Source organism: Osmia lignaria, chromosome 9, assembly GCF_051020975.1.
Source record: "Osmia lignaria lignaria isolate PbOS001 chromosome 9, iyOsmLign1, whole genome shotgun sequence".
NCBI classification, from domain to species: domain Eukaryota; kingdom Metazoa; phylum Arthropoda; class Insecta; order Hymenoptera; family Megachilidae; genus Osmia; species Osmia lignaria.
The window spans coordinates 666,470-693,080 of NC_135040.1; the positions used below are offsets into that span (position 1 = coordinate 666,470).

The 26,611-nt window shown below is 37.4% G+C and overlaps 1 protein-coding gene across 5 annotated transcripts in view; it reads left to right on the forward strand.

Annotated features, from left to right (window-relative positions):
• The window catches only part of LOC117609905 (protein RUFY3), a 161,298-nt gene that overhangs the window by 107,373 nt on the left and 27,314 nt on the right, over window positions 1-26,611 (forward strand). Inside the window, exon 12 of one of the 5 annotated variants that reach the window (XR_013062762.1) lies at window positions 24,788-24,895. The exons of 2 other annotated variants lie outside the window; for them this stretch is intronic. Coding sequence is in view for 2 of the 3 variants with exons in the window: in XM_076690205.1 (XP_076546320.1) it covers window positions 10,626-10,637 (12 nt within the window). In the remaining variant the exon portion in view is untranslated. Of the gene's footprint in view, window positions 1-10,625; window positions 10,653-24,682; window positions 24,734-24,787; window positions 24,896-26,611 lie in introns of those variants that run through there. 2 more of the 5 variants (XM_076690207.1, XM_076690205.1) reach the window with 2 other exon arrangements.

Here is a 26,611-nt window from a genome sequence, read left to right on the forward strand (position 1 = left end):
GGTATAAAAACGTAATCGTTACAGCATCTAAATCCGGAAAATTAACAAAAAATCATATTGCAATGTTTGTACAACGCATAATCAGTCCATATTGTGAGAATAACAAATTCCTCTTAATTCTGGATTCATGGGGCGGACAGACAGACGTTGCTTATTTTAATAGCATTTTTACAGACGATGATGGAAATTGTACATCAACGTTAGAAATTATTCCGCCACATTGTACTCCGTATTGCCAACCCTGTGATGCTTACTTTTTCCGACAAGTAAAGAATTTTATAAAAAGATTACAAAATTCAATTGAAATTTTACAAACCGGCCGCGAATTATCAACCAGGGAGGATGCAATAAAAATACATTCCTTAATTCATCACCAATTATGCGCACCAATTTTTAAAGATATGATCAGGTACTTTTGGTATATGACCAAATTAATATCCGATAGATCGGTTTTTTTGAATGTTAACCAAGTATGTTTTCCGGATAGTGTAAGAAAAGCAAAGTGCTCTTGCAATGCATCAGCTTTTATTAAATGTTCATATTGTCGAAAGCAATTATGTTTTTCGTGTTTCTACGATATGTATCATCCCATACATTGTAAATAATACAATATATATAACGCAATTATAATAAATTAAAAAAAAGAAAAAGCAAAAAAGAACAAAAAAAAATCAGAAAAAAACAAAAAAAATGGAGAGAAAAATGAAGTAGCCCCTGACGGGATTTGAACTCGAGCTGGCGTAGTTCAACGAACCTACTACTTTACCCGTTTCCCTAACACAGCTGCTGAAAACCATTGTACTAATTTAATATTTAACGAAATTAGAGAATTAAAATATTAAATATCTCCTTAAATATTGAGTATTGACAAAAACGGCCAAACATGGGTCAAATTATTTTTCATCAAGATTCACCAGAAAAAGCTATATCAAAATCGATGACCCAACAGCTGTGAGGTCTCCTTGTCAGTGTGCATGCCTTGTGGAGTATATATATGTATATAGAAACAATATAGAATCGGCGACTGCATGCTAACTCATCCACTGGTAGAGACACGTAGGCATACGTAGAATTCAATGTAGTAGTAACAACAGTTTTTCACGAATATCTCGGAAACTGAACCTTTCCATTTATTATGCATAATGAAAAAGTTGTTCAGAATCATGCTTCCGTCAACATATTAAAAGGTCATTGAAATCGTCCTATCTTGAGATTAAAAACTTCCTGTATTTTGCAATAACAATGAAAAAATGAAAAATTTTTTTTTAATGGGACCAATCGGAAGAAGTACCCTACAAGATGCAAAAGGTTTCGTTCCAATTGGTCCATCCATCTCGGAGTAATCGGTGAACACACACAGGAAAAAAAAACATATACTGATCGAATTGAGTAACCTCCTCCTTTTCGAAGTTGGTTAAAAAAAGAGGATCACAGTGTCGCGGTGGGGCAACCCATATACATATAAAAAATAGAAATCGCAACGGTCCGCAGTTAGCTAGTTAGACTTCGCCCTCGTTCTCGTTCGCACCGAATCATTCAATAAACTATTTTTTCCTTTCCCCGTAAAAAGACTCATTTATTTCCTGGCCTGGTCTTGGCCTCCTACACTAATATTATTATTTCTTTTTCATAGTTATTCATTATTATTTTGGAAATTATTTAGAAGTTGGCCCTCCCACCGATTTTCGTGACCTTGAAATATGTTGTCAAGGTCATCATTCTGAACAACTTTTCCCTATACATGTTACCGCCGCTCAGCCTTAGTTTCCGAGATATTCGTAAAAAACTGCAGTTATACTTATGTCACCAGTACACTGTATTCCGGGAAAAATGGAGACTGAATAGAGAATTGAAAGAGTGATTGAGTGGTTTGAGGTTAGGGTTAGGTTAGGTTTAGGTTAGGTTTAGAGCGTACATGGCGTGATACGAGAGCTAATATTCCTCGTATAATGGCATTTCTCGACATGATGGGCGAAATGTTTCCGATTTCTGACAAAACACAAAATGAATAATAGGTATACAATATAAAAAAGGCGAAAGAAAGAGTAATTATAACGTGAAAAGATCAAAAACAAAACCCTAACCCTAACCCTAACCTCAAACCACTTCACTGGCGCTGACTAGGCGAAGAGAGCGTACTATGGCCGTCTGGCGGCAAAACGCCGTGCACGCGACACCGGCAGATGTTTTTTCGATTTACTCGAATTGCATGCTGCTCCAACACTTATCTCATATAGTTTCTTCTTCGGAAATGTCTACCAAATTCGGTACTGTATAGAGAATTTGCGCTAGATAAAGAACTTTTCTTAAAAATACAAAAGTAATACGTAGGAAATGCGTGCGTCGGCTGTTTTTTTAACTTTCACCGACATTTACATCTATTCAGAATCACGTAATATAATAATTATGCATATCAATATATTCGGGAAACGAATTTGTGAACGCCCAGGTCAAGGGCGTGTATAGAATCACATCGGTGCAGGGCCCGTCCGGCATATGCCGCCGCCTCGCGGTCTCTTTCGGGTACTACGGCTCTCTTGCGAACGACACGTGCCGCGTAGCCATATTGCGTTTTTGTAAACGGTCACGTCGACATCGCGCTACTTTATTTTGTGAATTCTTGTGTTTCTCGAGAACTTATTGCGTCGGAAAGTATACCAGGGTATTACCTCGCGCCTCCGAGATCGGTGTTTGACCTCATTTAATCGGCTTCCTCGCGAATTACAGTAAAACTTGAATCTTTCGGATTTCTCGACGATGCCACGCGGTCGTACGCGTCTAACGGAGGCCTCGCTTTCGCGATCCGAAGGTTCTGGAACGTACTACCGAACTCCTATTGTGCGGAAGTGCACCTCGGTGAATTGCGTGACTCCTGTATTGTGGAAAACCTCGAGTGATTGGTCGAACAGACTTTTCTGTAATATTTTTGACCGAGCGAACCGCCTCGTAAGGTGGACGGCCAACCTCGTGAGAATTGTGTTAAATCTCCTGTTTAATTAATTGTGTTAAAACCTCGCTTTCAATAAACTGACAAAGCGCAGACTTCGGGTCACCTATCGTGTACAGCATTGCTTCGAAATAAGTAAGTGGTCTCTGCTTCGAAATAAGCAACTCGTCATCCCCTTTTCTTTGTTTGAAGTCGCGCGTAAAGTGAGAGGTCCGAAAAATGAATGAGAAGTCCGTGAAAGCGAGAAGCCGATGTTTCGTGTAATAAATTGTCACGCTCGACTGAGCACTGACATCAGTTAGTGAAAGAAGGATGGAATATATACAGGGTATCCCATGACTGCCTCGACAGCCGAAGAGGGATGATTGCTAGGATGATTCTAAACAACATTTTCCTTTGCCAAAATGTTGGTTAAGGCTTCGTTTTCGAGTTATTAACAAAAAACACTGACCAATCCGAGCGCATATAGCGCGCAGTCCCAGGGAATGGTAGAACGATGGTTGGGACCGACACAGTGACCCAGTGGCAATTCTCTGCTTTCAGCGTAGCAGGTTAATTTAGGAACGAATGGGTATGTTTTATTTAAATTGTTTTTAAATTTGTCATCATTAATGTAGCCTCCAATTCAAACGTTTATTAATTATTCCATTTCAATCATTTTTATTTGTTGTTTAGAATGCTTAGAATTTCCTTTTTTACACTATGACAGGCGACAAGAGATTAAGTTCCCTATTCATTTTAAACAACGACTAAAAGTATTTTACCAGTTCACTTTGTTTATTATGCTATGCCAACGGGTTGCCGAGCCGTTCGTTCGTGACCCACGTCAGGCCAGTTTTCGTAGTCGACACTGCCGTCCCCGAGCTCGCGCGCTGTACGCGATCAGATTGGTTAGTGTTTTATGTTAATAATTCGAAAACGAAGTCTTAACTAACATTTTGGCAAAGGAAAAAGTTGTTTAGAAACACTCTAGCAATCATCCCTTTTCGGCTGTCGAGGCAGTCATGGGACACCCTGTATACATAATGCTTTCTCATTCTAGTATATTTGCCTCGAAATAAATGAAATAGTGCGAGAATGAGAGGGCATGCTATATTCTATCCTTGTTCAAAAAACATCGCTGTTCAGCCGATCACTTTATGATTTGCCGCTACCTTAGATCTCTCACTCGTTTTCCGTGTTCTCTATCGTCCTGTTTTGAGAACAAAGTCAAGCCGAATAGCATACCTGCTTCGTAATAAGCAACTGTTCGGTCCCGAGCGAGTTGCTTATTTCGAGGCAATCCTGTATTGTGATCTTTTATTGTTCGGGTTCGAACCCGGCTTGAACCCCTCACTCTCCTCAAAACACTCTCTATCTTTGAAGACCGTTGCGAATGTTCTGGCGTTTTTAGTTTCCGTGTAATAGTTCACCCCCCCCCCCCCAACACATGTTTTTACAAAATCTCATGTTTTTCGAAAACTAAGGGCGATGGAGCAATCAATTCGGTTTTCGGATTCGTGTTTAGGACGAGAAGCTCTACAATGATCTTCCAGTGGCTATTGAAAAACAAAATTCGTGTAGGACAGTATTATCGATATTTTATCTACTCCGTTGACGAGGGTCTCTACCCCTTCCCTTGCACCCCCGTTCCGCGAAATATAACCTAACCTAACCTCACCTACTACGGTTTGATATTCGTATATCAAATCTTCTGTTCGTATATGTAAGAAGATAGCTATATTTGTGACTGTGTTTTAGGTCCACACTCATGGGTAAAATTCTGTGTATTAAAATTAAAAAGTTGTTTGCGAATATTTCGACAGCTTGTTATTTCCATCAAAAACAAAAATTATATTCGTATTCAGAACATCGAAACGAGTAAAACGACGAGGTTAATATAAACGTGAACCACAGTTTACAAAATAATGCGCTTTATACGTATAGGACACCATGTAGATACTCAGGTCGAGACTCCCTACTGTGTCATCGATTGCTTGACACTTGACGACCACGGTTTCTTCAGCGGGGATGGTTGTGTTAGTCACGTTTGTGTAGGCAAAATTCTATGCATTCTGAAAGTTTTTAATTAATATCTCCGAAACTATTGGGTTGATGTGGATACCGTTTTACATTTGGGGTTTTCTCCCGACTCCCTCCCACCCCTTCAAAGCCCACGTCGATTGGCCACCGGAGCAATTCGGAACTACAGCCCAAAATTAAATTAGTAAATTAGGTCGGGTTAGGTTAAGTTAGATTAATATTCCGGCTGCCATGAGGCAGCCAACCACGCAGGCCAATATTCAAAATCATTGAAATCAGTCAAGTTCGATTTTTTAGTTCACCCATTAGGTTGGATGCACACTATCGGTTCGGTCACGGTCCGGTCTCGGTCCAGTAAAATTTAATACAATACAAATCTTGTATCGTCGAAATCTCTCCAACATGGAAAAATCCCGTTGTTCAAATATTCGTTGTAAGATGAATGAGTTAAATAAATGAGACAAATAAATTAAATAGATTTGAGCCGAAAATTGAAGTATGTTTATTGGCTCGTTATACACGATTTGGGGAAAAACCCTTGTGGCATAAAAAACCCCACGGAAATAAGATGGTTATTTTGTACGAATCACGTTGAAAATGCGAACGGCAATTTATGTGTAATATACATGTGTTGTGTGTGTGACTGTTCTCGGCGTTGAGCCGAGATAGATAAGAGTGGTTGCAAAATGCAACGGACGCTACGGGTCATCGTCATGACCGCGTGTTACGTCACGAATCGTCGTCACGACCGTGATTATTGTTCATATTTCGGTTTATTTAACCGAAACGATGTGATTCCGATACGTGATTCGAGTATTACGGACGCACAACTGCGAATTATATCGATTCCATACGACGGTCATTATGATACCGTCGCGAGTTATAAAGAACTTGGTATGTGTTTCACAGGTTTCCGATGGGTGATCCGCTCCGTAGTAGATTCGAAACGAGATTACTCAAAAAATATACGTAGCAAAATATACGCCCGAGAAACCCTGCACGAGAGGGGCGTTATCTCAAGAAAACTCTAACTCTCTTTGTCCGTCGTGAGAGGCAAGAAAAACCGTTAGGTTATTTACAACTTGCAGATGTTTATTTTCGAACTGACTCGAGTGAAGTGAATAGACAAAAGACTCTGCCTTGACTCGAATTTTGAGGCAGAGAGCTATTCATGGTGGTCTACGTGCCGAGCCACTTAAGTCATAAAATCCCTTTGGTCGCGACAAAAGTAGGTAAACGTTCGCGGCTGAACAATCTTATGAGCGTATTCACACTATGTGTCCGGTCCGATCACGCTCCAGTCCCGGTCCGGTCTTGATCACTCACGAAGAATATTTTCCTGGAGCGTGGCTGCGCTCCCTCGTTTGAAACGCTTCTGCTTGTGTATTTCCACCTTGTCTTTGTAGATTGTTTACATGATTTGTCTCAATGTATTCCAAATTCTTTTCGCAATTTAAGATCGATTATTTCTAATAATATTATGCAGAATGCATGTCGTTAAAATAATTGTAGTGGCTTTTTCAGGATCAGCTATGATTTTTCTACAATAAACTCTGAAGGTTTGTGATAAAATCCCAAATACACACTCGACTGATCTTCTTCCTCTATATAATCGATAATTAAATATTCTTTTTTCAATATCTTCTATACTTTTTGATCCTAGATTAGGCCGCACTAAATATTTCTTTAATGGAAATGCTTCATCACCTAATATCACATAAGGTGCTATTGTATCTGTTCCTGACAGCGGAGAATCCTCGGGAACATTCAATTTGCAATTTTGTAAACTTTTTCCATAGGAACCTATATCTACAGCAGTAAATTTATAATTTACATCTAGTAATGCCAAAAGTACAATCGAAAAAGACTTTTTATAATTGACTATCAGATCGAAAGTGGCTCGAAAGTGGCAGAGCGGTATGGGTAGGGTAAGATTTAACCGGACCGAGACCGGACCATAACCGAACCGATAGTGTGAGTCTGGTCGTACGGTAAGATTTTCACTATCGGTTCGGTCCCGGTCTGGTCTCGGTCCGGTAAAATTTTACCGTACGACTAGATCCACACTATTTGGTTCGGTCCCGGTCCGGTCTCGGTTCGGTAAAATCTTACCGTACCCATACTGCTATGCCCAGTGACGGTTTGAGTAATATTGGCAATATTGGACCCCGGGCTGCGACGCCCCCTACAGTTCTAGCGCCCTAGACGATTGCCCGAGCACTGCTCAGTCTGGAATCGTTCGTGCTCCAAGTCGGGTCGAATCCAAAAAAAAAAAAAAGAATGATGCCATTTAATTTTTCAAATAAAGAATTAGTTATTATAACTATCCTGTTAGATAAAGATGAAAAAAAACAGAAGAAATCGAAAGAAACTAAATAGAAGAATATGGGTGCATCCAAGTTTAAAAACGAGACAAAGTGAAGGCGAATATTATACGCTGTATCGTCATCTAATGAAAGATGAAGAAAAATTTATTAAGTATTTTAGAATGGATTCTCGTACATTTGAAATGGTACTTGCGAAAATTTCCAAGAAACTTTCCAAGAAAAATACCACGTTTCGAAAAGCTATTTCTCCGAGACAAAAATTAATGGTATATCTAAGGTAAGTAATTGTTTTTATTATATTATATACACTTATTATATTTTTATTATATTATAAACACAATCTATATACACTTACAAACTATATACATTTATAAACTATATACACTATGTACACTTATAAGACTTCAATTTTTATTAAAATTATTATGAGCTGGGGAAGTTGTGGACGGATAGGGTGGATCATATTGTGGGTCGATCATACTATTGCTATTGTGGGTTAGTGTTGACTGTAGTGGTGGAATAAAGTGTGGTGGGGATGGTACTTGATACGAGGTATGCTGTTCGTGTGAACAATAAGTATGTTGGTGAGTGGCTGCCGAGGGTGAAAAGAATGGAGAAGGGGAACTTAATACATATCTTTCTTCTATTTCACTTACTAGACTTCCTGTTTTTATAATGTGTTGATCGTTTGCGAAGAAATTTTTAATCGTGGTAGCCATGAATTTGAAAAATATATCAATGGGATGCACATTATTTCGTTCATCTTCTTTTTCTTCTGAAAGGTATTTCATTAATGTTGCGGAAACGTTTTCTTCCTATGTATTACTCCTGACTTTATTTGCTTTTTGGGGAATTAATGGAGTCAATTCGGGTTCTTTAACCTCCCTTCCTACAGCATCTTCAATATTTTCGTCTTCGGTGATGGACGATGAACGTGGTCGTTCAACATTTATGAAGGTATTTAAAAATGCCATCTGATCGTAGAATCACCACTTATTAAGCCTTGCTGCAGCTTGTCCGCTATTTGTTTTTAATTTTGCCAGATATTTACGATACTGTCCTTGTAGCGACTCCCAACGAGTCTTTGCACCTGTAATTAAGGAAATAAAACATTTATTAAATAAAATAAAATCATTTTGTATTTTCAGATTTTTAGTTACTGGAGATTCCTATCAAACGATTGCTTTTAGCTATCGTGTTGGTCATTTAACCGTACAAAGTATTTGCCTTGAAGTTTGTAGAGCAATTAATGAAATATTATTAGCTGAATATATTCCAACTCCACGTAAAGAGAAGTGGTTAGAAATAGCAAATGAAATGTGGACTACGTGGAATTTTCCAAACTGTCTAGGAGCCCTAGATGGCAAACATGTGACTATTCAGGCGCCTGCAAATAGTGGATCACTATATTTTAATTACAAAAAACCGTTTTCAATTATACTTTTGGCATCGGTAGATGCCAATTATAAATTTATTGCTGTGGATGTAGGCTCGTATGGGAAAAATAGTGATGGTAGCATTTTTGCGAATTCTGTTTTTAAAAAAAATTTAGGAAGTGGCAAATTGAATGTTCCTAAGGATTCCCCGCTGCCAGGAACAAACACAGTAGCACTTTACGTAATATTAGGCGATGAGGCGTGTCTATTAAAAAAATATTTAATGTGGCCATACTCAGGGTCAAAAAGTATAGAAGACAATAAAGAAAGAGTATGTAAGTATCGACTATGCAGAGGAAGACGATTAGTCGAATGTGCATTTGGAATGTTGTCACAAACATTTAGAATTTATTGTCGAAGACTGATAGCTGAGTCTCAAAATGCCGTCACAATTATTTTAACAACATGCATCCTCCATAACATCATTAGAAATAGTCGAGATATAAATTTAGAATATATTGAAACAAATCATGTAAATAACCTACAAAGACAAGGTGGAAATGCACAGAGTGAAGCGTTTGAAACGAGGGAAATTTTTAAAAACTTTTTTAATTCATCTGTAGGCTCAGTGCTGTGGCAACAGGACAAAATAATGTAATGAAATGTATTTAATAAATTATTAATAAGTCTTTTCAAAATGTTTATAATTATATATTTGTATTGAATTTTTCACTTTACTTACCAGATTGACCTATCGCTTTTCCAATTTCGTTCCACACTTGTTTCTTGTAATTAGTGTCACTATAACTAGGTGACTGCAAATCATACAGACCTGGTCTAGTTTTCACAAGTTCAATTAGCATTTCATCTGAAAATTACACATTAAAAATGCATTTTTCATTTTTAATTTTAGTATAAAATTTATATTTTATTCCATAACCATGTACATATGTAATTACCTTCTCCAAAACTCCATGATTTTTCGGAATCCATACCGCACAAAAATTTTAACTTCAGGGTGATAGACCGTTCGCGATAATGACTACCAAGAGAATGACCACTCCTGTCCTTGGTGCGCTTTTCCCGAAACCATTCTGGAAAAACCCAGGTAAGGTTTCGCGCGCAAAAGGGACAAGGGAAACTTTCCCCACGTGCACGGAGAAGGGAGTCTATTGCTTTCGGTACCTGCATTTGAAAACGTACGATTTCCAGGGCCCGAAAACATACGCTTTGCAACGCGAAAACTACAGTCAAAGTACAGTCAAAAGTACAGTACAGACCCTCGTTTCAAACGAGGGAGCGCAGCCCCGTCCTAGGAAAATATTTCTTTGTGAGAAATCGAGACCGAATCGGGACTGGAGCGTGATCGAACCGGAGCTGGGGCGGGCGCATAGTGTGAATGCTCTCATAAGATTTACATTGGAGTGTATTTTACCGGACCGAGTCCGGACCGGGACCGAACCGATAGTGTATATCCAGCCTAAGGTTTTGCGCGCAAAACCTTATCTGGGCTTTTCCAGAATGGTTTCGGGAAAAGCGCACCAAGGACAGGAGTGGTCATTCTCTTGGTAGTCATTATCGCGAACGGTCTATCACCCTGAAGTTAAAATTTTTGTGCGGTATGGATTCCGAAAGATCACGGAGTTTTGAAAAAGATAATTACATACGTACATAGTTACTATTGTGAGATTTGTTTTATTTTAACACATTGTTGACCGGTAATTAATTTCAAGAAAAGTGATAATAAAATGAACATGATTGAATGCAACGAAAAAAGATTTGATAAGATCCTATATTACTCGTGACCGGTCAACAATGTGTTAATATTATTTTATTCAGATATTAAAAAATACGTTTGAATTATGGAATAATATATAAATTTTATTGTAAGATTCATTTACACATAGACTAAAATTAAAAATTAAAAATACATTTTTAATGTGTAATTTTCAGATGAACTGGTGAAAACTAGACCAGGTTTATATGATTTGCAGTCACCTAGTTATAATGACACTAATTACAAAAAACAAGTGTGGAACGAAATTGGAAAAGCGATAGGTCAATCTGGTAAGTAAAGTGAAAAATTCAATACAAATATATAATTATAAACATTTTGAAAAGACTTATTAGTAATTTATTAAATACATTTCATTACATTATTTTGTCCTGTTGCCACAGCACTGAGCCCACAAGTGAATTAAAAAAGTTTTTTAAAATTTCCCTCGTTCCAAACGCTTCACTCTGTGCATTTCCACATTGTCTCTGTAGGTTATTTACATGATTTGTTTCAATATATTCTAAATTTATATCTCGACTATTTCTAATGATGTTATGGAGGATGCATGTTGTTAAAATAATTGTGGCGCCATTTTGAGGATCAGCCTTCGACAATAAATTCTAAATGTTTGTGACAACATTCCAAATGCACATTCGACTAATCGTCTTCCTCTGCATAGTCGATAGTTAAATATTCTTTCTTCATTGTACTCTATACTTTTTGACCCTGGGTATGGCCGCATTAAATATTTCTTCAATGGAAACGCATCATTGCCTAATATTACGTAAGGTGCTACTGTGTTTGTTCCTGGCAGTGGGGAATCCTCAGGAACAATCGATTTGCCACTTTCTAAATTTTTTTTTAAAATAGAATTTTTTGTAATTAAAATATAGTGATCCACTATTTGCAGGCGCCTGAATTGTCACATGTTTGCCATCTAGGGCTCCTAGACAGTTTGGAAAATTCCACGTAGTCCACATTTCATTTGCTATTTCTAACCACTTCTCTTTACATGGAGTTGGAATATATTCAGCTAATAATATTTCATTAATTGCTTTACAAACTTCAAGGCAAATACTTTGTACGGTTAAATGACTAACACGATAGCTAAAAGCAATCGTTTGATAGGAATCTCCAGTAGCTAAAAATCTGAAAATACAAAACGGTCAATAAAATTAATATTCAGTTTGATTTTATTTTATTTAATAAATGTTTTATTTCCTTAATTACAGGTGCAAAGAATCGTTGGGATATTGAGATGTAATTATTTTTCTTATGTTTTCGTTTGAATGAGTGGGCATGTCGTGCCCCTGCCTGCGCGTGGTTGATGCGCGACAATAAGATATATGACCGTTGCGTTTTTTTTGTTGAGAGGATCTTGGTGCTAATGGCGTATATAATTTTTGGTTAATGGTTCCTATTAGAATTAATTTGTTCTTTTTTATTTTCTTTGTGTATTATTAAGAAGTAAATATAGTCATGAAAAGAAAGGAGCGTTATGATTAATTCATACACACCAAAATATCGTCGGTTATACCTTTAATTATTATCAGGTTATAGGCCCAGGCACGTGCCCACGTGTGTATGAAAATTTGTATCAGACTTTGAATATAAAATATCACGTAGTTTTACGTGGACACGTATCGTAAGTGCAATTATTGGAAATTAAAAATCTATCAGATATGGATACGGTCAAGTCGCAACTGGAAATGCTAACTAAAGATTCGCAAGGAAATGCAAATTATGAATCTTGGAGGTTTAAATTAAACCTGACCTTAAAATCAAAGAAACTGTTCGGTATAGCTACTGGTGTTGATGTCAAGCCAGAGGGATCTGATGAGAATAGTGCAGTTCTGACATGGATAACGAAGGATCTTGAGGCACAGACTCTTATAGGTTTGAATTGTAGCAGCTCTATTGCAAAGAAAATATCCAAATGTACGTCTGCGAATGGAATGCTTTGTAAGCTGGATACCTTTTATGGTAGGAAGTCAGATGTATCTATTGAAGGTTTACAAAGACAATTTTTTGGATACAAATACAATGATTCAAAGACAGTTATAGAAAACTGCTTGCAAATACAGGAGTTTGTTGATAGTTTGTCTGCAGAGGGTGAAATCGTCAAGGAGTCTTGGATTATGCAAAGAATCTTGGGAATACTGCCCTCTAAACTTCATCATTTCAATACTGCCTGGGACAATGTAAGTGGAACGGACAGGACTCTGGAAAATTTGTTTGATCGATTGAGATTGGAAGAAGATCGACTGAATGCAAGCCAGAGTGAATGCAGTAAGCTGACTTCTCAAAATGCCTTCATTTCAAAACAAGGGAATAAGTCAGTAAAATCCTCCAATCAGAAAAGTAATCTTGTTGAATGTTTTAAATGTGGGAAAAAGGGACACATGAAATCCCAGTGCCATGGAAAGCCTTGTCAAAAGTATCTGGAGTATTGTAAGAAAAATTATGGCTGCAACATATGTAAAAATAAGGGTCACTTTGCAAATGATTGTCCTAATAAAGGCTCCAGTCATAGTAAATTTGATCAGAATGATGCCAAAAATACAGGAAACAGACGTGCTCTTGTTACAGTAAGTTTATCAGCTGTAAATTTTGACTGTAAAGCATTGGAAAAGGACTTTGAAAGTTGCTGGTATCAAGACTGTGCAGCTACCCAGCATATGAGTTCTCATAGACAATGGTTCACAAACTATGTCGAATTGGAACAGCCATGTATGGTTGTCATTGGTGATGCAACCGAACTGGAAGGCATTGGAGTAGGCGATATTGAGCTTGAAGCCTTTGATGGCCAAAAATGGAATAAGATAGTTTTAAAGAATGTTCTACATACTCCCAAAATGCCGTTTAATCTCTTTTCTGTAAGCAATGTATTGGATAAGGGGTATAAGCAGTCAGCAGATTCAGGTATATCAATTTTCAAGGACTGTAGTGGAGACGTTGGAGCAATAGCAGTAAGAGAAGGAAATTTATATAAAATGCAATTTCGACAAGAATCGTCTGAGACATGTTTGGTAAATGTTTCTCTCAGGAAGTGGCATGAGAAACTAGCACATCAAAATATTGTGTATGTGAGAGACATATTGAAGAAAAATGGAATTAACTTTCTGGACGATTGGAATGATTATGTCTGTCCAGGCTGTATCTATGGAAAACAACATAGAGTGTCACATCCATTGAATCCAAAGATATCTTCCAAAACATTGGATTTAGTTCACGTAGATTTATGTGAAATGAACATTTACTCTTTAGGAGGAGCAAAATATTTCTTGCTTTTCAAGGATGATTACTCGCACTTTAAGACTGTATATTTTTTGAAAAATAAAAATGAAACTGCTGCAAAACTGGAAACCTTTTTAAAATTGGTTGAAAACCAATTTGACAGGAAAGTAAAAACGCTAAGGTCAGATAATGGCACAGAGATAAAGAATGGTGACACAAAACAGATTTTGGATAAGATTGGAGTTTTTCATAGTAAATCAAGTGCCTACACACCTCAGCAAAATGGTCGTATTGAGAGAGAAATGAGAACTGTGGTTGAGGCGGCAAGGTCAGTGATACACGCTCGAAATTTAAATGAAAGTCTATGGGGCGAAGCTATCAACTACGTTGTTTTCACTTTGAATCAGACTGGTACAAGCTCAACAAAAGGTAAAAGCCCAGCTGACCTGTGGTTTGGACGGAGGGTAGATGTCAGAAAATTAAAAGCTTTTGGATGCGACTGTTATGTGCTAATTGAAGAACACAAGCGGGGTAAAACCGAGAAAAAGTCAACAAAAGGTATTTTTGTTGGCTACGATACAGATTCTCCAGGTTTTAGAGTCCTTATTGATAGTACACGTGATGTAGTTAGCTCAAGTAATGTAATATTTGACGAGAATGTTGGAGTGGAAAGCTTTACGCAATTGGAAACTCCATCGACTGAGAATGAAAGTTCACCTCTGGAACTTGAAGATTCAGAAAATGAAATTCCTGTACAAAACGATTCTGAAAGTGAAAGCTCTGATGATGAAAGTCAAAATGAAAATCCTGATATTGAAATTCCGCGTACACGAGATTTAAGAGACCGTCGGAAATTAAAACCGCCAGTAAGATTAAAAGACTATGTTACGAGTTCAGCCTTGATGATGCAGGAAATGGAGTCAGCAATGATTGGTGAAGTCAACAATATTTCTGTAACAGAGGCTCTCAAGGATAAAAATTGGAAGAGGGCTATGTTCGAGGAGTTTAAATCACTGTCAGATATGCGAACGTGGTCATTGACTGAGAAGCCAAAGAATGTCAAACCTTTAACCTGTCGGTGGGTCTTATGTCAGAAGGATAATGGAAAGTATAAAGCGAGACTTGTCGTCAGGGGGTTTGAGCAGGAGGAAGGAAAGGACTATTTCGAGGTTTTCAGTCCTGTTGCTCGACATATGTCAATTCGTCTGATTCTCAGCATAGCAGCGACAGAGAAAATGAAAATTATGACTTTTGACGTAAAAACCGCCTTTTTGCATGGTGAGTTAGAAGAAAGCATTTATATGTATCAACCGGAAGGTTTTGATGATAAGTCTGGTCGAGTGTGCAAATTACTGAAGAGTCTTTATGGCCTGAAGCAAGCACCTAAAAATTGGAACAAGAAATTTTCAGATTTTCTACAGTATTTGGGTCTTGTATCGTCGGATGATGATCCTTGTGTTTATTATAATAAGGGCAAAAGTATTATAATGACTTTGCATGTAGATGACGGCCTAATGGTTGGAAAAGATGAAAATAGTTTGATCGAAATTCTGGAAAAGCTGAATGAAAAATTTAAAATAACATATGATGTTGCAAGAGAAAATGTTTTGTCTTATCTTGGAATGCAAATCGAACTCAGACAGACTGGAATTTTTGTAAATCAGTCGAAGTATGCAGAAAGAATTCTGGAACGTTTTCAGTTTGACAGCACAAATCCAGTGTATACACCTATTGAACGTGGAATGGTGACTGAACCAGAAAATTTTATAAATGAGTCACCGTTGGAAGAATCAGAGCCATATCGAGAAGCTGTTGGCAGCTTACTTTATTTGGCCACCATATCACGTCCTGATATTAGTTTTTCTGTGAATTACCTGAGTAGATTCAATGCCAAACCTATGACTAGTCATTGGAAAATGATTAAACGTGTTTTCCAGTATATAAAAGGTACTGTTATGTTTGGAATCTTCTTTGATGGCGGTAACAAATTGACTGCGTATAGCGACTCAGATTATGGTGGAGATTTGATGACTAGACATTCAACCAGTGGAGTTTTATTAATGCGTGGAGGTCCTGTAGTCTGGTTAACTCAAAAGCAACATACTGTTGCAAACTCCACTGCTGAAGCAGAGTATCGTGCTGCGATATCTGCCATTGATGACATTTGTTGGATACGAAGACTTGCAAGTGAATTGAATCAGTTGGATATTGGAAAGCCAACGACACTGTATATCGACAATCAATCTGCGATTCATATGCTGCAAAACACTCATGAAGGGAAGATCACAAAAGGAAGGAAGCATATAGAAATATCGAGAAAATTCATTCAGCAGCATATTGGATCAACAATAAAACTCCAACACGTCAAGAGTGCTGATCAACTTGCAGATATTATGACCAAACCTATGTTACGAAAAAGTTTTGAGAGACTTAGATGTAAAATAATTAAGGAGGAGTATTGAGATGTAATTATTTTTCTTATGTTTTCGTTTGAATGAGTGGGCATGTCGTGCCCCTGCCTGCGCGTGGTTGATGCGCGACAATAAGATATATGACCGTTGAGTTTTTTTTGTTGAGAGGATCTTGGTGCTAATGGCGTATATAATTTTTGGTTAATGGTTCCTATTAGAATTAATTTGTTCTTTTTTATTTTCTTTGTGTATTATTAAGAAGTAAATATAGTCATGAAAAGAAAGGAGCGTTATGATTAATTCATACACACCAAAATATCGTCGGTTATACCTTTAATTATTATCAGTCGCCACAGGGCCAGTATCGGAAATATCTGGCCAAATTAAAAACAAAAAGCGGACAAGCCGCAGCGAAGATTACAAAATGGCGATTCTCTGATCAGATGGAAATCTTAAATACATTTGTCAATGTTGAACGACCGCGTTTAACATCAATAACAGAAAATGAAAGTATTGAAAAAAGTGTAGAAAAGGAGGTTGGAGAACCAGAATCGACTCCATTAATACAGAAACAAAAAATAAAGCCAAGACAAAGGAAGAAAACGCTTCCACAACACTAATGAGATATATTTTAGACCAAAAAGAAAACGGACGGTAGAATGTGCATCCAATAGGTACATTTTTCCAATTAATACGATTACCGTTAAGAATTTTGACGCAAAAGATCAACATCTTGTAAAAACAAGAGTGTTTAGTTTAATTAGTGAAATAGAAGAAAAATATGTATTAAGTTCACCTTCTCCATCGTTTTTACCCTCGGCAGCCACTCAACAACAAAACTATTTTTCACCCGAACCGCACACGTCATATCACATAACATCCCCACCTCATTTTATTCCACCATTACAGTCAACCCACAATAGCAATAATATAGTCGACCCACAATATGATCCACCCTATCCATCCACAGCTCCTCCAGCTCATAATAATTTTAATAAAAATTGAAGTCTTATAAGTGTACATAGTGTATATAGTTTATAAAGGTATATAGTTTGTAAGTGTATATAGATTGTGTTTATAATATAATAAAAATATAATAAGTGTATATAATATAATAAAAACAATTACTTACCTTAGACATATCACTAATTTTTGTTTCGGAGAAATAGCTTTTCGAAACGTGGTATTTTTCTTGGAAATTTTCTTGGAAATTTTCGCAAGTACCATTTCTAATGTACGAGAATCCATTCTAAAATACTTAATAAATTTTTCTTCATCTTTCATTAGATGACGATACAGCGTATAATATTCGCCTTCACTTTGTCTCGTTTTTAAACTTGGATGCACCCACATTTTTCGATTTATTTTCTTTCCATTTCTTCTGTTTTTTTCATCTTCACCTAACAGAATAGCTATAATAGCTAATTCTTTATTTGAAAAATTAAATGGCATCTTTCTGATATTTTTTCTTTGGATTCGATCCGACTTGGAGCACGAACGATTCTAGACTGAACAGTGCTCGGGACGCTAGATCTGTAGGGGGTAAGATTTTACCGGACCGAGATCGAACCGAATAGTGTGGATCTAGTCGTACGGTAAGATTTTACCAAACCGAGACCGGACCGGGACCGAACCGCTAGTGTGTATCGGGCCTTATACTCCTGGGGTTGCGGCCGCCGCAATCTGCTTATGGAAAGAGGAGATAAGCGGTGGTCCCGTGTTGATGCACACCGCGCCACTAACGTGTAACTATACGCACAATATATTGGTATACAGTGTGTCCGCGCTAAAGTGTGCCAGACGTTTTATTTTGTAACTATTGATGATACAAAAAATTGTTTATATGGAAATTGTACGGTACAAGGGGGCCCATGTTTTGGCGTGAACGAAAATTTATTTACATTATTAGTTTAAAAGATACGATGGTCAAGTTTCGTTTTTAAAATGGAACTATATATTTTTTTTCAGATCATGTGATAGTGCTTTTGAAGACGAATTCATTAAGCTGTAATATAGACACCCGATTTTAATTAGTTTTCAAGATATAATGTTTACAAATTTACCAATTTTCAGTGGTTACGTCTCGGTTTGAGTAGCAAGTCGTAAAAGCGGCCCTATTGTTGCGGTTTCTTATTCTTTGGGTCTGCCGTTCCTAGCGTAGACCCCCGCTGAGGCACTGACCGCTACAATAGGGCCAGTTTTACGACTTGCCACTCAGACCGAAACGTATCTACTGAAAATCGGGAAATTTGTAAACGTTATATCTTGAAAACTAATTAAAACCGGGTATATACATTAAACCCTAATGAATTCGTCTTGAAATGCATTATCATATGATGTGAAAAAAAATATATAGTAGTTCCATTTAAAAAAAGAAACTTGGCCATCATATCTTTTAAACTAATAATGTAAATAAATTTTCGTTCACGCCAAAACATAGGCCCCCTTGTACCGTGCAATTTCCATATAAACAATTTTTCCTATCATCAATAGTTACAAAATAAAACATCTGTCACACTTTAGCGCGGACACACTGTATGTAGTAGCAACATTCGTTTGCAAATATCTCAAAAACTAAGGCTGAGCGGCGATTATACGTATAGGAAAAAGTTGTTAAAAATCATTATCCCAACAACATATTGTAACCAGATTATATTTTACTTCTTTCTATTCGTTTGGTAACGGGGAATTTTTAGGTTGTCTGACAAGAAACAGAGATAATTATCTGGTAGAAGTCTGCTTATATATTTTCAGTATGAACCATACATCGAGGAACGTTAGATACCGGAATGAATATTCTTTAATTTAGAAAAACGCGGAACGCCACTTCTGGCTTGTCATATAAGAATTTGTTGCGAATGTTTTTAATTTTAGAAAAGACGTGGACGCCACTCCTGGCTCGTAGTATAACAGTTTATATATGAATGTTAATAGCTTTAGAAAAACGCGGACGCCACTTCTGGCTCGTGATATAACAATTTGTTGAACGGCTTGTTGAGATAATCTCGGTTCTTATGAGAATGGATGGAATTCAAGCAGATTGATTTAGGGGAAAGTGGGGCAAGACGGGGTAGTTAAGGTTTATTAATGAATAAAACACAGGTTTGTCCAATTAATGAATCCACTTTAATTTTTTATTATTCTTTAATGATTGGTCTATAGATTATATGAGGCAAAATTCAACTATTTACAATTTATTAATATATATAAATAAAAAACAAAGAAAGGTCTTTTCTCCCCATCTTGCCCCACGGGTGGGGCAAAACGGGGTACCCTTGTGGGCAAGATGGGGTACCTATTAACTAATTAATAAAATCGTCTGTAGTCAATCATTTGTTGGTTTGACAACAGAAGCATACATGTACGGCTTCATCATCGTCATCATCTACATAAGCACACGAGCAATGAGCCCATTTGCCACATCTTTGGCAACTTATACACTGAATCTAAATATAACCCATTACAGTATAAACATGGAATATTTTCCTTTTCGCCGTCGTCTTCTTCTGATATTATTTTCACTTCTTTTTTCATCTTCTTGATAGCCATATTTGATGTTTTTTTCTTCGTTCTTTTTTCTTTCTTTTCCTTTTCGATGTTTCGTTTTTTAATAACATCTTCCAAATCATTTTTGTATAGCGAGGATGTTATAATAGCAGTGCTTCCACGTTTCCTTGACACACGAGTCTTTCGTTTTATGGTAGGTATGGGCATCAGTTTTTTCGGACTAATTAATTGAAAGGAAGTATCTTCTTCTGATTCTGGTATTTTATTATTCGGGCCATCATCAGACCAAAATGAACAACCAGCTTGAGTATCATCTGTTTGATTTGTGGTCTGTTTTACAAGTGTCTGAGTGGGCATTGCGTCTTTATTTGGAATGACCACGTTTGGTATAGGATCTATATTGTCATTCAAAGGAATATTAGTTGTCGCAGATGCTATAAAATCAACCTCTGTAAACGTCATGGGATCATATGGCCAGATTCCACATTTTCTAAAAGCGTTAGTAGCAGTTAACATAGTCGCTGCCTGAGTAAAGGCCTTGCCAAACAATTCTGCTACTTGAAACGGAGTAACTACGCGGCCTGAATTTGAATGAAGCCACGTGGTTATTGCTTGATCATAATATGTGCTCAGAGGTTTCATAAACGCTACATCGAGTGGTTGAAGGCGATGTGTAGTATGGGGCGGAAAGCATAATATTATAACTCCATTTGCTCTTGCTTCATCAATGAGTTCTAAGTTTTTTGTATGAGTAGAATGTCCGTCTAACAGCAACAAAACAGGATTATCTTTGGATGCTCCGCTAAAAATTACAAATTTCTTAAACCATTGTAAAAATAGCTCAGCTGTTATCCAAGCACCCGGCGAAGCATTTACCATTAGGTCCGGTCTTATCCTTTTTCGAGGAAACACCATCATTGGAGGTATATAATGCCCTGTTGCACTGAAGCATATTTCAACTGTAATCGTTACACCTCGATCAACGGAAACTAATGCACCCACTTGTTTCCGACCCGTTTTTGCTATTATTTTGCATTTCGTTTTTGGGACCACTGATATTCCAGTCAGTTGATATTTATCATAAATTTCGCCTAATAATTTATAAAATTTATCGACTACAATTTTATTAAAACCAGCAGCTCTAGCTGCTGATGTGTTTTCAGGTTTCTTTATCGTTAAATCTGGATGACGGTTTAAAAATCCAAGTACTCAATCCTTACCAGCTTTACCTTTATTATCATTAAACGGATGGTTTTTTTTGTCCTTAATTGCTATCTGATATACCAGTACCATCAGATCGGCAGTCGTGAATCCGAAGAGCCTACTTTCCATGTCCTTCAAATATCTAACCAGCTCTTCTTCTTCTTTAATTGAAAATATCGGCAGTTTGGGTCCTAAAGGTACCTTCACTTCAGGAATAATATTACTATTTTCACGAGCGCGTTTTACTTTCCTTTCCAATGTAGTCTGGGGAACGAAGTATGTTTTTGCTGCTAAGTAATAACCCATTTTATTTTCTAATACAGCAGTTATTGAGTTTCGCATTGACTCTTCTGACCACTCTCCTTGATTTGTTTTTCTTTCATAATTTCTAACCATTCTGGAACGAAGATAAATTTGGATTTTTGTTCCACATTTGTGTGGGACATGACAGGATAATACAAAATGTATTACTCTATCTTATCCGCGTCTGTGAAGTTAGCACCTCATTTTCAAAAAACAAAACTTTTAGCAACAGTTCTATTTGCACCCGCAATAGTTCTACAGTTCCTGATAGGTTTCAGAAATAGTTCCGGCGAAAAACCTAAAAAAATAACATTTTGAAAATATGAGGTGCCAACTTCGCGTGGCACCGCATCATGAGAAAAATGTTACTTAAATCATCGTATTTTATAGTTTTCAAATAGTTCTACAGTTCCTGATAGGTTTTAGCAATAGTTCTGACAGCGAAATATTAAAAAAACAATGTCTAATCTCGCAACTGGCACCTCAAATTTCCATTAAAATGGCCAGAACTTTTTTGTTTTTGATTCTACGTCTTCGGGCCATAATATCTTCCGATAGTACTCTCCGGGGTGCAAATGGAACTCTCATAAGAACTTTGGATTTTTCAAAAAATTTCATTTTTGGACTTGGGAACTAGAAAGTTAAAGTGGCCAGAACTTTTTTGTTTTTATAGGTGATCCGTATTTTTCAGAGCGTGGGACCACGTTGATTTCAAGGAAGGAATTTGTTATATTAATTTGAGTTGTCTCCAAAAGATAGACTATCTTAAAGACATCGAAGACCGTTTCTGCGTTCGACTAGAGTATTTCCTGAATGCATATGCATATCGAAACACATTCGGCCGATATAGGAAAAAAAGGAAATTTTGAATGAAAAAACCCTTAAGGGGTAACTTTGGCATTGTTGAAGATTTTTCAAATCTCCTTGTTGGTGCTGTTTTCTAATCGGAAGTTATTATGGCCCGAAGATGTAAAATCAAAAAGAAAAAAGTTCTGGCCACTTTAACTTTCTAGTTCCCAAGTCCAAAAATGGAATTTTTTGAAAAATCCAAAGTTCTGATGAGAGTTCCATTTGCATCCCGGAGAGTACAATCGGAAGTTATTATGGCCCGAAGACGTAAAATCAAAAACAAAAAAGTTCTGGCCATTTTAATGGAAATTTGAGGTGCCAGTTGCGAGATTAGACATTGTTTTTTTAATATTTCGCTGTCGGAACTATTGCTAAAACCTATCAGGAACTGTAGAACTATTTGAAAACTATAAAATACGATGATTTAAGTAACATTTTTCTCATGATGCGGTGCCACGCGAAGTTGGCACCTCATATTTTCAAAATGTTATTTTTTTAGGTTTTTCGCCGGAACTATTTCTGAAACCTATCAGGAACTGTAGAACTATTGCGGGTGCAAATAGAACTGATGCTAAAAGTTTTGTTTTTTGAAAATGAGGTGCTAACTTCACAGACGCATCTTATCCCTTATTGTTTCATCACAAAAATCAATATATTGCTTAAACATTATTTACAAAAATATAAAATTATATCCTTACCTTAAAACCTATTAAATCTTATCTCATAAACACAGATGTACACTTTCACTTCTTAACGAATTAGCGAAAATACCGAAAAACTAAATTTTTGCTTTAATTTTGATGAGAAGCGTCTCGCGTCTCTATTCACAGGTTATTTGTTTAATACCATGGTAATTAATTATAATAGTGCTTTGTTTGATGGCTCCATTTGATTGGTATTTGTTTAAATCATAGATAAAAAAGAATAGACCGAGCGCGATTCCAAGTTGCTTGGTAATCATGTACCCCGTCTTGCCCCAGTTTCCTATACCCCCTCATGCCCCTTGCCGTCTCATCGAAAATAAATCAACGTATCACTTAAACATTGTTAACAAAAATATAAAATGACATTTCTATCCTGTAGTCTGTTAAATTCTGCGTCAGAAATACATAAGTGCATAGAACTTCTGTTATATTTTAATGCCAATACCACTCCTGAAAGGATATACGAAAACAATAAGAAAGTCGCAAAAAATTGAATTTTTAATTTAATTTCAACGTGAAACATCACACTTGGTTGAGCTGTTGGTTACGATCAGCAATGGTGATAACATATTTAATACGTATATTTGATTGTAATTAAAACGTTTTATTCACGAAATAGAAGGGGTACCCCGTCTTGCCCGCTACCCCGTCTTGCCCCACCTTCCCCTATATATGAGATTATCAAAAACGACGGGAGGTCTTGCCCTTGCGGGATAGAGTCCCACGTCGCTGATATGCACAAAGCCTCAACGTTCCGTGATATCCAGGAAATGTCCAGAGGCACTTTAGTGGTCTCTTGGATTTTTCCAGACTCAGTAGTTCGTCTAGTACCGTGCTTTCCACATATAGGTACAATGGATAGGAAACCTTTGCCGGAACGACAACTGCACACTTGCCACCAGTGATAGGTAGGCGTGCACTGTCGGCGGTTTATGTTTAGCTATCTCTGAAATTTGACTGACAAGAACCGAAATTATCAATTTAACGCAACTAACAGCGCAATTCGTTACGTTGGGCGAGATCGTTTATTTGGAATATACTGGCAGTATTCGTTAGAACAACTAAGAGGTTTCGGCAGGGCACGATAACGTGACCACTAACGAACAGTAACCTTTACCTTTACGATGGATTATTACAGGAATATTTGAAAAGACCTATCTAGAATTTGCAAAACGCGAAGTACGAATCACATGCGCCACAAACTCAGGAGTCACTTGCCTGAGTCGCGGCACTGCTTCAAGGAACGATAATATCACTGGTGTTGATGTGAATATAAATAGATATAACTGAGAATTAAGATGTAATTAAATTCTTCAAATTGACTACTACGACGAAAATTAGGTTCTTCGCGAATATATGTCACATTAAAGCAGTGCTGCGGCTCAGATTGTGCACGCAACTCCTCGGTTTGAGGCACATACACGAAGATAGTAGATCGGCAGTTTGACGATTTTACTAAGTCGGTTTGACTTGTCTTCGCGTACCGTTTCTCGCCCAACGGACCCTTGTATTTCGCATGTTAACGCTAGAGAGTTCGAACGTAGAGTGTCAGATCATCGATCTCGCATCGACCTCCTTCGATCGATCCTAGGTAGGGATCGATACGCACGCATCTTGGGTGAGTGGGAATCATCGTCGTTTAAGGGGTATGCCCCTACTGATCCGACTCTATATATGTATGTAACATATATGGTTACAATATTAAAAAATAAGCGAAATTGACGAGATATCGATAATTACTCATTTTTGTTGTGTACGTGAATAATTCGACAACGATAGGCAGTTTTTCACAATTAATATTTAATTCATGTTAGGCTTATATAGTGCGTCTCACTTAAACTGATACAGAACTTTTATTCTGTAACTATTAATGATACAAAAAATTGTTGATATGGAAATTGCATGGAAAAAGGGGGCCTATGTTTTGGCCGAAGTGAAAAATCTTTTGCATTATTAGTTTAAGAGGCGAGATGATCAAATTTCGTTTTTCAAATGGAACTATATATTTTTTTTTTTCAGATCTTGTGATACCGTTTTTCAAGACGAATTTATCAAGCTTTAATGTATGCAATCGATTTTAGTTGGTTTTCAAGATATAACGTTTACAGATTTACCGATTTTCAGCGGAGACGTCTCGGTTCGATTAGCAAGTGGTAAAGGCGATCCTATTGTCCTGAAACTTATAACGAGGGTCTACGCTAAGAACGGCAGACCCAAAGAATAAGAAACTTGGTAAGTATTGTCCATTACTGGTGCTACATTTGCAATGCAATGCCAAAACTGGCGCTGTTAATAGTTTGAAAAGTATACGATCGAAACCCTTCAACATGAAACGGTTTCAATCTTTTCGATAAGTAAGAATTTTTTTGAAATTAGACTTTATCTTGCTTCGTCCAAGGTTCGAACAAGAATGCTCGTCCTTTCAATGTCAGCTCCTTTAAATCCCTTTCCCCCTTTGATGTTAGATCTCGAGTTTACTAAACACTCGAGAGCGATACGCCGGGGTGACGATTCGGGGAAGGATCGTAATTATTGAATGTTTCGAAAGGATGTTTAGGATCTGTCGACGCCGGTTTGATAAATAATCAATCGAGATTAGTATGATGTTGATTTTATTCGTGATATGCAAGGGAAAAAGCCCTAAGGCGTAAAAAACCTTTGAAGTTGTTTAGATACAGGGAAAAAGCCTGAAGGCGTAAAAAACCCTTGAATTTTGATTTGTGTGAATTTGATATTGTGTGTGTGAGTGTGTCGCGTGTAATACGGATGATGTGTATACGAACGTTTGACGTTCTCCAGCGATTTGTTAATCGCGCATTTCGGTTTTTCGGGAAGCAGCTCCCATGGGAGTCTCCTGCGCGGAGAAACCATCCAATCACAAGGACACGAAGACTCGGCTCCATTGGAGACTTTCGCGCAAGGAGACGTCCGCGAATGATGAGATAGGAACCAAGTTCCGTTGGATCCCTTGCGCAGGGAGACGTTTTTTGGTTGCCGGCGGGGCCTTGGATTTGTGACTAGTGGACCGGCAGGGCCTTGGGTTTGTGACCAGTGGACCGGCAAGGCCCCGGGCGCGTGTTGTGATTATTGCCGACGGGGCCTTGGGTTTGTAATCAGACTGGCAGGGCCTCGGGCGCGATTTTGAGTTTGTCACCTTTGTCACCGGCCTCAGCCAATAAGGAACGTGCGTGTGGTAGCTAGAGAGGTGGAATAGAGTGAGAGCATGACCTTGACTCGCCAACTTGTTGTGAACGGACAATATGTTACTGTGAAGCACCGAAATTTGTGAATGTCAACATTTTCCGGCGAATGTCGACACATACCAAATACATACGTCGGCGAAAGACCGAATATTTCTTAATATTATTGTACATTCGGACCTTCGCCTGCAAATGTCGACATGTACAGACTTTTTTTCAAGGTTTCTAAAAGAAATATTCTGTTCTTTCAAAATACAATAGACATACAAACTATTTTGACAATTCTTCATTATACAATTGCTGAATAGCATCGAAGATGGCATGTACGTGTTCACTGTGCGTAGTGAAAACTCGACGAAATAGAAAATATTCGGTTGAACAGTAACATATTAAATTTGTAACATATTAAAGGGGCTCAGCCCCCCAGTCAGCAAAACGAATTAAATATGTTACTGTTCTACTCGTGGAAGGATAAAAAATTTTACAGCTTCTTTTTAGCAGAAGTGACACTTCCGAATATTTACCTTATTATTTTTTTTTTTTATAATAAATCATGATATACAAATTTTTATTTTGTTTGAATTAAAACCGACATTCGCCATCAGTACATACTGATTGTCGATATTCACCGGTGTAAGTGAGAAATAATGATATTTTGCAAATATTTCGGTTATACATAAATCGACTTGATGAAAGTTGACATTTACTGGAGGATGTTGACATTTACCAGATTTCGGTCTTACACGGT